At 39.1% G+C, this 17,500-nt stretch overlaps 1 protein-coding gene across 11 annotated transcripts in view; it reads left to right on the top strand.

The window, feature by feature from the left end:
- TRIM9 (tripartite motif containing 9) overlaps positions 1–17,500 on the top strand; it is a 1,161,212-nt gene that overhangs the window by 941,622 nt on the left and 202,090 nt on the right. For 7 of the 11 annotated variants that reach the window (XM_044074311.1, XM_044074312.1, XM_044074316.1 and 4 more), the window contains one exon: positions 674–697. The exons of the other annotated variants lie outside the window; for them this stretch is intronic. In XM_044074311.1, the coding sequence (XP_043930246.1) occupies positions 674–697 (24 nt within the window). The remainder of the gene's footprint in view (positions 1–673; positions 698–17,500) is intronic. 11 annotated transcript variants of the gene reach the window in all.

Raw genomic sequence — 17,500 nt, 5'->3', positions numbered from 1 at the left:
GGGAGTTGTCCCCTTTGCCCCCATTTGAGGACTCATGCCTTCATCCCTAATCTATAAAAACACTATCTCTAAGGTCACTATGCCTTGAAGCAAAGAATAGACTGGCAGTCAAAGTGTTTGTGAAGACTGGAAATTGCTAGTAAAGTAAAATGGTGCACATCTTTATGGATTAACAGAATTGATAAATGCTCAAATTCAGAGACCTGTGTATATTAAAACAGTGTCCAATAATGACCATTTAAAGCATAAGGTACATACAAATGGGTATAAGAAATATTTTATGGAGATGGGTGACAGCTAATGCAGATGGTGCCTGGATTTCTTGGAAGCGAGCAGCTGCAAACACTGGCCAAAGTCAAAAGTATCAGTTAGTTTTGAAATTTATTGAATTTTTTCATCTGAACTCTGCTATTGTTTGTTACATTGTGTATGCAGTGTCTGCATTTTGTACTTCTGTCCTTTGTTTACATGTTATTTGTATTTGTTTGTAACATTTTATGAATTAAATTAATTTGCAAAAAGGCACCGTCAAAGACTGCATGCATGCAAATTAAATACAATAAAAATCCATTTTCCAGCTTGAAAGGTATATAGAATGACATTTATGCATAAAATATTATAAATTTTTCTTCCTGTTTCTTTTCTTCATGCATTTCCTGTGGAATGACTGCAGTTGGCATTAAAACCCTGGTAGCAGGTAGGAAAACTCATGTCTTTTATACCGCAGACTGAGCCACAGATGTTGTTATTGTTACTGAGCATTATTTCTGCCTGTTCCTCACTGTAGATACAGCTAGAACTCATTTCATTCTTCCATTATCTTATCCTGTGCACATCATATCCATGGAATATATACCAAATCATTCTTCCTTCCAGCTGTCTGTGGGCGAGTCTACCATTACATTTTCATGTGGTGAGCCGACACTATAGCCTGCATGATAGCTTCACATCTTAAACTCAGTGTTTTATGTTATGTTATGCTATTGTTCACATAAAAGAGTACAGTACAGAATCCCTAAGTCTGAAAATGACAAACTTGACACTTGTGCTGGCTGTTGTTTTGCTAGCAGCAATAGAGATATATTCCTATTCTGTTACACAAGAGGAATGTCAAAAGCGCAAGATCTTGTCTTGCTTGTAAATATACTTATTAACAAAGTACAGTCATGGCTACACAGTTTACATGATTAATATCTTGACACTCCGACCCCATGTCCAAAAAAGTGAAATATACCAGCAAATATTCTCTTTTATTTTATCACTTAAAAACTACAGTTACATTAAAAATGTACAAATAATGCAAGTTGTAATTCAATTTATTTAATGTGTGTACCTGGTTAAGACACTCTGAGGACCCGATCAGCCACAAATCAGACTTCAAGGGTGAAAGCAAATGTAATGTAATATATATGTGTGTGTATATATATATATATATATATATATATATATATATATATATATATATATATATATATATATATATATATATATATATATATGGGTCCATGGAAATATTGAGTGTGAGTATGGTCAACATCTATCTAGTCAACTGCAGATTGCCGACTAGACAGTTGATTGACAGTCATGCAAAACTGACAATCCCTGGGTATGGGAATATTCCCTTTCCTTGGGGAGTATGCAGTCTGAGAGTTAGTACGTATAATTAGCAGGGAGTGTGGGGGTTGCAAAAAATAATTTACCTTTTTCTTTTTTTTTAAGTTTGAAATTACATATGCTCAGGTTGTTTCTCAGTACATGCATAGTGTGGTGTCCGACTTCCATAGTTTTTGACTATATGTGGTCAATGTTTTTACAGTTGATTATGGGTGTTTTTGTTAAAATCAGGTACTCAGGTATAGTACTCAGGTGATATGTATTTATATGGTTACACTTCAAAACATCTAAAACTCATAACATCTAAATTCAAAACATCGAGACCACAACATCTGAAACCCAGAACATCTAAAACCCATAACATTAAATCTCATAACATCGAAACTTTGCATCACAACATTGAACACTACAAATCCTATGAAAATAACATCCCGTCTACCTATAACAACAACAAACTAACAAACACACTCTTTACTACGTTTCTGCAGGGGGGCAAGCCCCCCACAGCCACCCGTAAATTAAATATACCAACTCCGAGATCGCACTACATTGGGGATAAAGTTAATTTCCTAACCCCACTGTATCACAATCACCATAAAGAATGTACACATAATGTCTATATCACTTACCTGTATGGCCAAAAAAAACTCATACAGAGTGGCAAAATAAACACTATATAAATATGTACACTTTTTACTATATTTCTGCAGGGGGGCAAGCCCCCCACAGCCACCCGTAAATTAAATATACCAACTCCAAGATCGCACTACAGTGGGGATAAAGTTAATTTCCTAACCCCACTGTATCACAATCACCATAAAGAATGTACACATAATGTCTATATCACTTACCTGTATGGCCAAAAATAAACCTGATACAGAGTGGCAAAATAAACACTATATAAATAGTATAAATTCCTACACTATGTAAATAAAAACTACAACATCTCATACTGATACCACAAGAATAACAGCTTAAACTGTGACATTTACACATTTCATGATACACTATTCCATATTATACATTTTCGATGTTATGAGTTTTAGATGTTTTGGGTTTTAGATGTTGTGGTTTCAATGTTTTGAATTTAGTTGTTATGAGTTTTAGATGTTTTGAAGTGTAACCATATAATTTATATATATATATATATATATATATATAGATCACACACACACACGCAGACACACACACACACACACATACTATAAGTGAAATTTGGCAAAATCACTGAAAGGCAAATGAACAATGCCTGGATTTTTGAACAATTAACTTATTGAAAACACAGAAGATCACAAAAGGAGAGCAGTTTCCATGTGTGATACGGGCATCAAAACCCTGCCACTAAGTTCAGACCAATTTGCCTGCATAGTAGTTTTTATGGAAAGGGTTTTTCTAAGGTAAGGTAGGATTAGGGTTAGGAGTAAGGGCACATTGGTATAGATGGGCAGGAGGTTTCATCCTCTGCCCTACGTTACTAATGCATGTTAACCTTAACCCTGCCCCACACCCAACAGTATGCCATATTACTTTAGAAAAAACTCTTTCCATAACAATGCCATTATGAAGGCACTCAAGGCAACACCGCATACGTGCACAGCACTAAATCTGTCCCCTGTTCCTAGACCTTATTCTAACTCTAACTTGCAAGCTGTCATGCTCACACCCACACTCTTACCCTTTCAGTGCCAAACCTTTTGGTATGTCTGAAACTTTGGGCTTTAACACCCCAGACCCAAACTGACCAACTGAACATACACTTCATTCTGTCAATTGATTGACCAAACAAACATCTGACAGAGTGAGGGCAACCCATATTTATGTGTGTGTGTCTATATACGTAGATAGGTATATAAATAGATACAGATACAGTCATATGTCTAGTTTACAGTAAGCAATTCAGCCATCGGCCTGTTTTTGAGAAGTGGGGGGAAATGAGAATTGCAAAAGAATCCCCATGATGCAAAGGAAAACATAGTAAGTCCACAGAAATGGTGTCTGCATGTCAGAGCTAAATCCTTGACCATGGAGTAGTCATTAAAAAAGATGTGCCTTAACCATTAGTAAAGGTATTAGCCAGAATATTATGAATGGCTGTAACTGCGGTAAAAACACATTTTTTGCTTCATTTTGAGTCCTGCATATGTAGGCTCACCCAGATACAATCAACATGCAATCATTTGTGAAACATTTTCTGTCACAACTTATCAAGAACACAGTAGCCTTAAAGCTCACCTGCCAAGACTGAAATAATCATTTTATAGATGGAAAGTCCACTGCACTCATACCTAGGAGGCATACCTCCACACGTCTAAAGTTATATACGCTGACTCCACATCTGCGCAATAATGAGGAAAGGAAAAACTTCCCATTAAAGTGTGCAGTAGTCTTGTACAAACTGTGATCGAGCAAGGCTATCAACTTACTTTCTGTTCATAATAAACTGTACTTTCAAACAGTGATTGGCCAACCTGGCTGACTGTTCAAAAATCCTATGTAGAAAAATTATGTATGCACATACTGTGATTTGATCTGATCGCTGTTCTACGGCACCTGTACACTTTAGCAACCAGCTGTTTACTTCTGATCATTTAACATAAAATCTGTTTCCAGAAGTTAAAATGCAAGCTATTACAGTTGTGCAGGGGTCAAAGGCCAAGAGCTGTGGCTATGGGTGAGTACAGTAGTTCTGCACTTTTGCTGGGAAGGTCAGGTGTTTCATATGTTTGACTGTTGCTGCTGCTGTGTCAGAACAGTCTACAGTTACTAAGAAATCAGAAACAAACCTCCTTACTGTCACCAGGCATATGAACTGGTTGATCTGATTAAGACTGGAAAGAAATTTAACTTGGGCCTTCTGCATTCCTGCTGTGTAATTGGACTATGTTCCCCTGCTGTTCTGTTTTTTTTTTTCTTCTTCTTTTTTGCACCCTCCTGTTAATAATAGCCAGACTATGCTGGATTCTTAACAGTTTAGAAGATCTTTTTTTTTTTCAAAAATGTCTTTATTGCAGTTTTTTAGGTTATAACATATAAGACATTATACAATAAGATACACACACAACATACAACAAAACATAAAATTATATATACAATATATACAAAGAAGTCACTTCAAAAATCCAGTTTTTGTACTAACCACATATTCTGCAGTGATAAGAAGAATAAAACAGTACCATTAGTTATTACATATGCTAGGGAAAGTCAAACTAAAACCTCTTTATATAGGGTATGTGGTTTTTTTAATCAACTTATCTACGCAGATATTTATAAAATGACAATGTTAAGAAGGTTCTAAGTATATCCTTATTGATTGTCTTACATATATTGCATATTTCACTTTTAGATTTAATATTTTTACCTCTTGAGAATAAAATCTAATAAGTATTCCCAATACTCTTGGTAATATTTACGTTTCTTAGTAACATATAGTAGCTTGTGGGAGGCAATGTATTTGATTGCTACATTTCTAAAACCTTCCCACGTGAGTGGGGTTACAATAGTCCAATTCTTTGTAATATAGAATTTGACTAGAGAACATATGGTGGCGAGGACATGCTGTAAGACTCTGGGAAGATTATTCATATTTATGTGCAGTATAAATTGTTTCCCAGGACAAAGTACTTTTTTGGTAGCCCATTTTCTCTAGTCTTTCCCTAGTGAACACCATAAGTTATGAACTTTATTACATTCCCACATAACATATAGAATGTCTGCTGATTGTTTCTTGCAGTGAGGACATTCAGGTGAGTATTTGTTATTAAATGTACTAATATTTTGAGGGGTAAAGTATGCATTATTATTAATCATAAGTTGGGTGTAGAATAACTTTTTGAACGGGCTGAATTTGAGCGTGTTTTCGATGGCACCTTTTTTATTTTGTTCAGTAATTTATGGGCTTTTCTTCTGCCAGTATGAGGAGAATAAAATGCAATTCTGATGTTTTATATCATTTATAAGTTTATAGACTCTAGAGATGATTTTTCCCCTTGGTAGTTAGATTTTTTAGAATTAACTGGGACAAACTAGTATGTTAGAAGATCTTGACATAAGTACTTGTACTGGTGTGACTAACCACAGGCTTTCATGATGAAAAGCAGAAGCAGAGATGAAAGACTTTGATATACTGTTATGTTCTGCTTTGTCGTTGTGTGCACTGAATATATTTTGTGTAAATTTGTACTGGGTAAGTGCATTTCCCATTCCTCATAACTTCTTGCAAGAATTTATGAACAATACATCAAATGATGTCCTTCTGTATCACTGTTGCAATATTCTACATAGAAGACATCTCCCACCTAGGGCAGCCCAACGCTCGGCCAATACGCAAAGGGCTAAAAGATCTTGTATGCACCTTACATCACATTTATGCTCCCCGCACATAATATAGAGCATAAAAGGGATAAACGGACATCTACTGCTATGGTAAGTTTTTATACAACTGTACTGTATCCTCTTAGAATGGTTTTCTGCTGATTCAGACATACAAAAGGCAAGAGAGGGAATCTCTTAAGGAAAAAAAGGAATATTCTGTAGCACTGATTAGTACATAGCTATAAGACAGTATGAAAACAGTTAATTTATTTACTGTCTGACTAGTCTACCTTAGAAGTCCTTTCATGCTAGCTAGCCTACCTGCACTTAAAATGACCGCACATTGTAGCCTACCTGCACTTAAAGTGACCGCACATTGTTGTTAATCACTTATGCAGGTCAAGGAAGGACTGCATCATTTAAAACTGGATCAGACAGCTGGATCAAAATTTATGTTTATCTTCACACAGTCTTCATAGAGCCATACTCTAAAAATAACAAAAACTGGAAGGCATTAGGAGAAATGTGTTTGTTAAGAGCAGAAGTCAATGGGCAGCTACAAGTCAGAGATCAAGGACCGCAAAGAAGTTCAAAGAGGAACAAAACAAATTAAGTTATCACTGCAGTGATAGTGATTTTAGTGACAATGATCCCATTTTGTAAACCATCTTGGATTATCAGGGAATTCACATGAATGAAGATTAACACTTCCAGGCTACTGTTCCCTTTCTCCATGGGGACCTTAAAGCAGGCCCTACTGCTGTGATTCTGTCTGCTTCAGCACAGTTCTCTTGGCAGGGTAATACATGATTAGAATGTCTGTTGAACATTGTGCCCCACTGAAACCGCTTTGCCAGGGATATTAATTTGTGTTTATTACAAAATAGATTTTTGTTTTTATTTGCTGAAGTTCTGAGAATTATACCCAGAACCAGTAATTGTAATTTCTGGTCATTACAATGATTCAGTATAACCAGTTGGTGTTTATGTGTGTAAGTAAACATAAAACAATTTCAGAATACAAAATAAAGCAAACTGCAAGGTCTGGTAAATTAGTATTGTGGGCTAAAATGTCAAATTTCATGAAAGCTCTGTTTTTCCTATATTTTGATAGTTCACTTTTAAATATTCTTATGTTATTTTCCCCTAAAAATGGAAAATCATTGTTCTTAATCATTTCTAGTGTATTAACAGAAGGAAGAAACAAACTTATGGAAAGAAACTAGACTATACTATCAAGGTAAGGGTAACAGCATATGCCTGCTACCTAAATATCTGATTGCTAGGGAAATGTTTCAGCATATCCACTCCAGTGTGAACATTATAAGGAGATCACTGCAGAGTGAACATAAACTACAATAACAGCAGGGAATGGAAAAAATTCTATAAAGATGAAATCCGCTACAAGTCTTCATTGCATAACTCACTGACAGCAAACTGGATGAGCCAAACTCATCAAACACCCACTATTGCTACAGATTTCATCAACCCAAATTGTTTTTACAGTGGGTGCAAGCATCCCTGCAGTCCCACACCTCCTTACTTGTATACATTCTAAATCCATGGTTACACAACTGTAAATAAATTAAGATAAAACTCTAAGAAGGGTAGAAAATGGTTCGCACATGTAGAAACTCACCGCACAGCCATATACTTTGTTGTTTATTTGTGTTTTGTTGACTGGGTTAGCCCCAGTAAAACTGTAAACTATTTTCAGTGGAAACCCAAGGTGATATTTTTAAATACAAGTGTCCCTTTTCTGGGTGACCCACCATCTGAGTAATTGCCTAAGGAGAGTTTGACCAAGGCACCAGAGAAATGCTGTTATTATTTGTATTGTCTTTCCTCTCATTTTGACCTGAATGTTTTTGGAAAGAACAGTAGTTTAGTAGACAAGAGGAGATCAGCTATGCTGGAGGTGATGGTGCTTAGAAGAGACTGAGGCATTTTATTCAGACATCCAGATTGTGTAGATGAGAAACTGACTTCTTGTAGGAGATCATGATCAAAGTGGGACTACTGGCAACTGATACAATATGTTTCATGCTAATTCAGTGAGTAGAAAAAGGATATCACAGCACAGGGAATAAAAGAGCTAGTCTACTTCAGTTATTTTCTTTTGGACCAGAATAGGTGGAAAGAGGATTCTAGTTGGCAGAGTTGAATCAGGGGACCTGTGTGTGCTGGCATGCAGCCCTAACACAGGAGCCGTTTTCAACTCTGGTAAGAAACAGTGGCATAAACATTGCAAAACTTAACAAAGAACAGGTTAGAAAACATAAGTTTTGGGTTAGGGATCATTACTGCAAGGGCTGCCTATCGAATGTTTATATGGTTCTGCACAAGATTGCTGAGACTGTTCTTTTAGGTTTATTATAATCTGTTTTGTGCTGTGTTCAATGCTATGTGATACTAGAAACCATTTTGATACTAACTGCTTATTCAGCATTGTTGTAAGAAAGTCCTTTTATATTGCACAGTTTATAAATAAAGGGACTGTGTCTATATCTGGGATGTCATTGCCCCCCTTACTTAGCTAACCTCATTAAGCAATTCATTGAGTGTAGTGCCACCTTTGGCATGGATCCACCCAGATAGAAGCAAAAGTTATCCTTCAACCCAATACCAATGGATTTACTACACATAATGGCATGAGAAATACTCGGCCCATGGATCTAAACTTCTTCTTTAACAGAACAGTTTGGAGGGACAGGTATATTTCTCAGATGATATCACTGTTCTGGAACAGACTTCCCCTGTACGTACAACAAAGCTCATCCCTATCCATATTTAAGCACAATTTGAATCTATGGATGGGAAACAGAATATTTACCCCAAGACTGCCCCCTGTACTACTGTTGGACAGAGGCAGCTCCTTAATGCTTTCGGTAACAATTCATTGTATCATCTGAGGGACTGAGAGACCTCAGTGTTCTGCCACTGAAAACATGAGCACATTTTAGCAATAGTCTCACAGAACACACACACACACACACACACACACACACACACACACAGGAAGAATCAGAAACTGAACTGTCCTGCAAGTCTGAACCAGAAATCTGAGAGAAAAAATGAATCCATCCCTGCATCTCCCTGTTTAGATTCAGAAATGTGATTCTCTTCAGGAAAAGAGGAATCCATCTTTTTTTTACCAGAAACTATTTTACAAGAAGAATCAACAGCCTGAATTAAACCCCGAGTCAGATCCAGTAAACTACTTATGTCTTAAGAAATTTGAGGAGGAGTAGATACGTGCTTGGTTTTCTGTTTCTTTTTTATACAAAAAAGGGCCAGCCGTGTTACTAATGGCAACAGCTGCTTCCCCAGGGATGGGTAAAGCATTCTGGCACACCAAGAAAACTTTCCCTGTTCTCTCTCCCAGGACCAGCAAGAGAGGCTTTCCCTTGCCCACTGAGGGGACTCCAAGAGCTGCAGAGGACATGGCTAACCCCTGTCTATAGTGGCTGTATGTGCTACACCAGAGGGATCCCAGGTAAAACATAACACGAGTGGTCTGAGGTACAATAAATGGCAACAGTAGAGTCACCCACCTATGGCTGAGGCAAATTGCTAGTCTGCTGTAGTGGTGAAGGCTGTTTGCTTAACTTTTTCTTTTTGTGGCTGGGAGAAGGATCAACTGTGGGAACAGCGGTTTGTTCCCTGGTCAAGCTAAAAATAATGCCTCTTTCCCAGAGAAGACAATGCCGGTAAAACTACCAGTCCACATGAGTTACTTTTTTAACAGAAAATCAGTAAAAAGTAGTTTTGAACACTATGCCAGCCTTACCAAGGAAAAATAAACACAATTTCTCCACAGAAGATGTTTTCAGTTAACTAACACCACTTTTAAGCTGCCAGAAAAAAATGAATGCTCCATTTAAAAGCAGGTAACAGTCTTGAGACAGTCTGTTAAAACACAACATTCTTAGCTTTAAAATAACTTTCCTGAAGAGCATAGGTGCCGGAAGCTGTTGAAGACTTGGGGGGAGGGGGTGAGAGGGGCACTTAGTGATCTAAAAAGGGCAATTTTTTATAACTATTTACTACCAAAACATAGGTTCACTTTCACTTGGAGGACATTTTAAGCTTCTCCAATTCCCTTTTGGTGCTGGAATTAACATTTTCTGATTGGTCTTACCTATCCCATGGCTGATAATTGTATATTAGGCCTAGTGAGAATAACTGTGATCATACCATAGATAATTTGAGGGGACCTATGTAAGGGATGCAGCATTTCGGAACTGCCTCTATCCATTAGTGGCATGAGGGGAAATCTTGGAGTACATTTTCTATTACCCATCCTTAGATTCAAGTTGCATTTGAATATGGGCGGATGAGCTTTGTTTTATTTTTATGGATAGTCTGTTCTGGAACAGTGGTAGTGTCTGTGATATATATCCATCTCTCCACAACATTCAGTTTAGATACCTGGACTGAGTATTTCTGATGCCATTTGACTTGCTGATGTTCAGTAGGTCCATTTGTATTAGGTTGCAGGATGCCTTGTATGCCAGACATGTCACCTCTAAGCACTCTGTAGGATACTGAGTATAGTAATAAATCTTTGAGGTAGTCCATGGAAGACCGATTGTTTAGGACTTATATCCTTTTAGTAAGGTATCTCTGAAGGTATTCCAGTTGTTGCATGGGGCTGGACAGATACATGCCAAAGTGGGCATTATACAAAATGATTAACCTAATGAGTGCTTTGTAAAGGGGGACAACAACATCTCTAGATCTAGTCACAATCAATTTAGTTATAAACTGTGCAATATAGAAAGACTTTCTTATGACTCTGGGCACATTTTGGTCAAAAGTTAGGTCACTGTACAAACAAGTTCCCAAATGCCAAACAATTGGGTCAGTTCTCAGAGGGTATTGTCATGATTTTGACACCAGTTATTATTTGGGACAAACCTTTCTGTATGATGGTTAAGTCATTTGGGGATTCAATAACTGCTCCTAGCTTGTAGTAATCTCAAACTTAGCCAGCCAAAGCCCTTTGGTATTTCCTTTTTCTTTTGAGATGTATATGCCAAACAGAAAAAGTCTCAGCACCGAACCCTGGGGGACACCATTGATGACTGGTCTCGTCCCCTATTTTGATCTAATGCATTCTGTGAGCAAGTTGGCAATCCATCTAGTGATGTAAGTGTTTACGCCCACATTATTAATATTTTGTACTACACCTGAGTAGGGGATTGTGTCAAAAGGCTTGGTCAGGTCAAGGTAATGTGGTGTGAACTGTTTTACCTTCATCCATTGCTTTGGTAACAAGAGTAAAGCTTAAAATTTGCCCATGATTTTGAGCCTTTTGCACTTTCCTCTGGGCTGTTTTCAAACACATTTTTAGGGCCATGCATACATGTATACATTCTTTGATTCACCTTCCTGATTGTATTAAATTATATAGGCTCATACGTTCATAGGTAGGTACTAGGCTATTGGCCCTAGGGCATATATAAGCCTAGCCAAAAGGTACCCTGGCTTTTGCCACCCAAGAAAATTATTTTCCTGTCCCACTGTCGAGCAGAGCCACAGAAGTGATCTCTGAAGTGAATTTCCTATCTCCCATCCAATCACCAAGATTTTGATAATGAGGAGCTTTGTTTGATATAGATAGGTAGTTTGTTCCAGAGTATGGGAAGTCTCTGGGACAGGAATCTATCCCTCCAGCATGTTCTGTTTATTGTGGTGACAAGGTTTAGGTCCCTAGAGCATGTAGCTCAGAGGGATTGGGATTTCTTTAAGTGGAGCATGTCCAAAAGCTCTGGGTTTGACATAGCTTTGTATGTTAGGCAGAGATCGCCTCTGAGTAGGCGATATGCGACGGAGTAAAGCTGGAGGTTTTTGAGACAGTCTGCATAGGGCATCTGAGGCTGGTAATCCTCTTTGTGAGGTATTTCTACGGCCTTTCCAGTTGTTGCAGATGTCTTGTGAGGTACATACCAAAAGGGGCATTGTACTCTATAATGGGTCTAATGACTGACGAGTAGAGGGGAACAATGACCTCTTTTTTCCTGGATGAGAAACATTTTGTGATGTGTGCCACGTAGAAGGATTTCCTGACTATTGTGGTGATGTGATTATCAAAGGAGAGACTACTGTCCACCTGTGCCCCACGGTCTCTTATCACACTTTTGGTGTTAAGTAGACTACCGCCTATGTGGTAGTTCATGGGTATAGAGTTTTTACCGAAAGGGATGACAATGCACTTTTTAGTATTGAGCTTAAGGCCATGGCTTTGACCCCAGGCATCTGTCTCAGCAAGGCCCTTTTGTAGAATGTCCACATCTTTTGGAGTTTTGATTATGGCTTGTAGTTTGTAGTCATCTGTGAACTTCATTAGCCAAAGACCTTCTGTGTTAGCCTGTACTTCAGAGAAGTAGATAACAAACAGGAGAGGACCCAGGACTGAACCGTGTGGTACTGCACTTGTCACTGGTCTGAAGTTGGATTTGGAGTCTGCTACTTTCACAGTGTGGATTCTGTCAGTGAGCCAGTTGGCAACCAATCTTGTGACACAGGGATTTATACCTAGTTTAGTGAGTTTATCTATAATTCCAGAGTGGGGGATGGTGTTGTAAGCCTTGGCAAAATCTAGATAGGCTGTGTGAACCACCTTACATCTACGGCTTTGGTGACCGCTTCAAAGAAGTCTATTAGGTTTAGGAGAAATGATCTGCCTTTTACAAACTCGAACTGGATGGAGTCCAGAGTTTGGAGATTACCAATGTCATTGTTTACAAGTTCCATGATGATGCATTCCATAGCCTTGCAGACCAGGCTCGTCAGGCTAACGGGGCGGTAGTTTCCAGGGTCCATGGTGGCTCCCCTTTTGCGGAGTGGGATAACCATCGCTGTGCGCCATTCAGTGGGCACATAGCCTGAGGTGAGGCTATGATTGAATAATGTACTTAGGTGGGGTGCCAGTTCATTCTGTAGTTCATGCAGAATGCAGCCTGGGATGTTGTCAGGTCCCATGGATGCTGTGTTCTTGGCTGTGGAGAGTGTCTTTTTTACCTGTGCAGCCGTGATTACAGGAAGTTTGCATTCTTCCAGTATAGAGATGGGCCCTTTAGGGGATGAGAGGGGGGTAAAGTTAGCACTGAACCTATTTGCCAAGATGTTGGCAATATCTGTTAGTTCTGTATATTTAGTGCCATTGTCCTGTAACTCAGAGCAGATCTGAGCATTGCCATTGAGATTCTTGACATAGATATAGAATGCTTTGTAGTTGTCTTTAGAGTCAGTGGTGACTTTGTTTTCATAACTAGCTTTGGAGGATTTTATGAGGGATCTCAGCTTCTTACTGAGGCTGACCAGGGAGTTCCTTCAATCATCTTTTTTACAACAGTTTCTTTCTTCTGTTGTAGAGTTTGTTTATGGCAGGGGATAGCATCTTGGTTCTGTTAGGGATTGCACAATCCATGCAATCGTGTAAGTGCTTATAAAGTACATTTGTGTAGGATTCAGCAGTCATACCTCTATTGTCCGTCAGCATGGGTGTCGTGAAGTTTGCCACTTCTGTCTTAAGAAGCATGAAGTTGGCTTTGGAGAAATTTTTTATGGTGGTTTCCCTAATGGGGGGTGGGGAAAGAATGTGGATGTCTAGGGTGATTAGCTTGTGGTCGGATCTGACCAACAAGTAATTGACCTCTTGTGTGGAGCACCGGTTGCCCATGTTGGTAATGACCAGGTCTATGATATTGCTGCCCCTGGTGGGGGTGTGGATAAGTTGATCCAAGACATTGGAATTTATGAATTCCAGAAAATGTTGAGCACAAGAGTTGGTACATGAGTAGTTTTCCCAGTTAATGGTGGGGTAGTTGAAATCGCCCATTATTAGGGTGTTAGGTTGCACCCTAATATTTTCCAGTGTATCAAGAAATGAGGAGTGGGAATCCTGGGGCATGGTGGGGGATCTGTAGCAAGCTACAATTTGGATTGTAGTCTTGCCCAGAGTTAGTTTCACTTGGATAATCTCGGATGCATTACACTGAGCAACTAGCCTGGAGGTGTGGATATCCTTAATGAATATGGACATGCCTCCACTTTTAGTGTTTCGGTCTAGGTTAGGTGGCCGAAAGGTGTGGTATGAATTATAGCCTGGTAATGCAGGGGTACTCTCTGGAGCCTTGAACCAGGTCTCTGTCACTGCACAGATGTCGATATTCTCCATTTTAAGGAGTGCTTCGAGGGAGTGCATTTTGAGGTTTAGACTTCTAGCATTGAGCAGCAATACCCTCAGATTTTGCTTGCTTGTACCTGTTACGGTGGTGAATTTCTCATTTGAACCTTGCCTAAAAAAGGCACTATAGGGGTGGCTAGAGCCATAGCCAGTATCTGGAATCCCAGGGACGACAGGTGCAGGCCATCTCTGGCAAAGCATTGTGGTTTGTCGATCATGTCATCCCAGGCAGACAGATACTGGATCCTTTTAGAATGACACCAGAAGCTTAGCCAATTGTTGAAGTCAATCATTTTGTCCTTGTACTGTGGTATCATTCTGGGTGATGGTAGGATGCTGCTCAGGGCTAGGGTCATACCTGCTTGGGCTACAAGATTGGGCAGCTCCTCCATTTCCCTTTTCATGTAGTCCAGGGAGGTACATTTCAGGTCATCCACACCAACATGGACAATGACAGAGTCATATTTGTATTTGTTGTGGAGTGACCTAAGTCAATGTGTTATGTGGTGGATCCTGGCACCCGACAGGCAGCTGACAGTAACCTTCTCCTTGTTTAGCCTGGTGAGTGAAACATCAGTGTGCCTAACTATAGAGTCACCTATGACTAGAGTGTTGGGTACGTAGTTATGCCTTATGGGCTGTGGTTGAGTGGCACACTGAGTTTGTGGGCTATGTGTCATTTGGGTTGTGTTGGGGGTGAAGGTTGCTTGTGTTTCTGCTTTGGAGGTCCCTGTTGCTTGGGAAAGTTTTTACTGAGAGCCTCCGCAAATGTAGATGTTTGTTTTGTGTTTCTATGTGTGTGTTTTGGTGGTGTAGGTTTTGAGGGACTATGTGATGAGTGTGGTGTGGTGCAAGTGTTTACCTTCTGCTCTTGACTGTCTAGTCCACTCTTAGGTGAAGAGAGCTTTGCTTCCAGTTTGGCTATATAAGTGCATCTCTCACAGGTTGCAGTGTTGGGTTGTAAGAGGAGAGGGTTGTCTGTGTACATGAGGCAATTGCTGCATTGCTCCAAGATGCCCAGATTCATCAGGTAGACAAGAGAAAACACCATGAGCTGACCCTTAGACATGCCTGGATAGGTGCTTATTTATTAAGTAAGAGAAACTGTTTTCCTCTAGGCAAGTGAGGAAAGTTGAGTGCTGTAGTAATTTGTAGCTTATTTAGTGCTTACAACAAGTTCTGAACAAGTGCTGAGCTCAAAGAAACAGACTTGAGTGCTGAAACTAAAAAAACTGGCTAGTTCTAAGAAACAAAATTAAGCTAGAAGGGTTCCCTCCAACAGAGAAAGGCTTGGGGGCTCAGAAGCTCACAAACAGTCCCGGACACAGCAAATATGTATCCAGACTAGACTACCCACAGGAAAGGCAGGAAACAAGGTTAGAAATGTATTTATTTTTTTAAGTGGAAAGAGAGAAAGGAGAACCAGAAGCTAAGTGGATTGGCCTTCTCGCATATTCTCCCTGTATTAGGCAGAATGAGGTAATAACACTAGACTGGGAGGAGTGTCCCAGATCAAATTTACAGTAGGGGCGGGCAACTGCAAAGCCACCAACTATAAGAACAGCATACAAATAGGGAGGGAGGGTGAGAAACAAACTGCAGAAATGTTTCTCACAGCAGAAAAACAGCAGTGAGCCTTTAAATGAAAGGTTTAAACAGATAAAGGAGCCTCTAGAGAAAGCTTTTAAATGCAACCAAGTTATATGACACACTCCTTGGCAGGCAATCAGAACAAACAACCCAAACAGACGCTTAATAAAAGTGGACAATTTCCAGTTAATACCTCACACACAGTGAAACTAGCTAGAAAAGTATGCAGTAGACAAAGTGCTATAAATAACTCAAAAAAAATAAGCAGAAAACAGGATACTTAATGTTATATATTATAGATCCAAGTTTGCTCAGTGCCCTTCCTTTGATTAGCTCAGTGTGAAATGGCAGAAACACTCACAAACATAACTTCTTAGGTAACAGAAAGTTGAAACCCAAGACAACTTTAAAAAAAGCTCAAAAGAGCCAATGAGGTGCTTACTATAAGCTGTAGTCCAGGCGACCCAGGTCAGCCAATGACCATAAACAATCCCCTCTCACTGAAATGTCTAATGGCTTTGGCTAAACCAAGATGTCCTTGGACATGTGCTTAAGACACACAGCCTCCTCAAACACTATGCCTAAACACAAGCCTGAATATGGACACTGCTACAAAAGCCCACACTACTTACGTAGAAACAAACTGCAGAAATGTTTCTCACAGCAGAAAAGCAGCAGTGAGCCTTTAAATGAAAGTTTTGAACAGATAAAGGAGCCTCTAGAGAAAGCTTTTAACTGCAAACAAGTTATATGACACACTCCTTGGCAGGAGATAAGAACAAACAACCCAAACAGATGCTTAATAAAAGTGGACAATTTCCAGTTAATACCTCACACAGTGAAACTAGCTAGAAAAGTATGCAGTAGACAAAGTGCTAAATAACTCAAAAAAATAAGCAAAAAAACAGGATACTTAATGTTATATATTATAGATCCGAGTCTACTCAGTGCCCTTCCTTCAATTAACTCAGTATGAAAATTCCTTGTATAATACAGCACCAGTTGTTACAATGTGTTTTAAATTTGTAGTTTTGAACAGTCTTCTAGTAAGCAATGAAACAAAATGTATGAACCAATAATGACAAAACTACTCATTTCAGAAAATTTCAACCATAAAAGGCCACTCAAATTTCTGTCATTACAATCCACCAATATCAGTAAATACGCAAAATCTCTGCAAGAAGTAAGTCATCTAAATAATTCCACATTAAAGGGATCTCTCACTAATGAAGAGGTTGCTGCTAGGAAACAACTTTATATTTCATTGTTTCATCTACAAATAAAGTGGCGGTTGCCCTTGAAGAATAAATTGCCTATGGTACATTAAAAAATGATAAGCTAGTAATATTGCAATAGGGAATGGATGGCAAACTAACAGATTCATAGTTACTAGGTAACTCCTCCAAAGGAGGACATTCACAGGACTGCAGCATCCACTCCCTTTAAAGTACAACACAGTACAGTATCAGCTGTCCATCTGCATACTGTGGGAGTAGAACCTACATCCGTCTGCATCAAAAATACGGCTACTACCTGCTGTGCTACTAACAATTAAAACAGACTTGGAATAAGCAGCACTAAACCTCTCTTTCCCTGAAGCCCTCAGCTCCTTGTAACATTTTTTATTTATTTAATATTTGTTTACTGGGAAAGTCTGACTTAGAATGAAGACAATTTTCAGCTGAGGCTCAGGGAGAAATGCACCAGACACATGCCTTTGTAACATGGGAAGAAACCAGAGCAAACCCATGCAAACACAAGGAGGATATACAGACTCCACACAGAAGGCAC

This window comes from Protopterus annectens, chromosome 6.part0, assembly GCF_019279795.1.
Source record: "Protopterus annectens isolate FY-2018-M chromosome 6.part0, PAN1.0, whole genome shotgun sequence".
NCBI classification, from domain to species: domain Eukaryota; kingdom Metazoa; phylum Chordata; order Ceratodontiformes; family Protopteridae; genus Protopterus; species Protopterus annectens.
The sequence above is the reverse complement of the archived record's forward strand: the minus strand, read 5'-3'. Positions and strand labels throughout refer to the sequence as shown.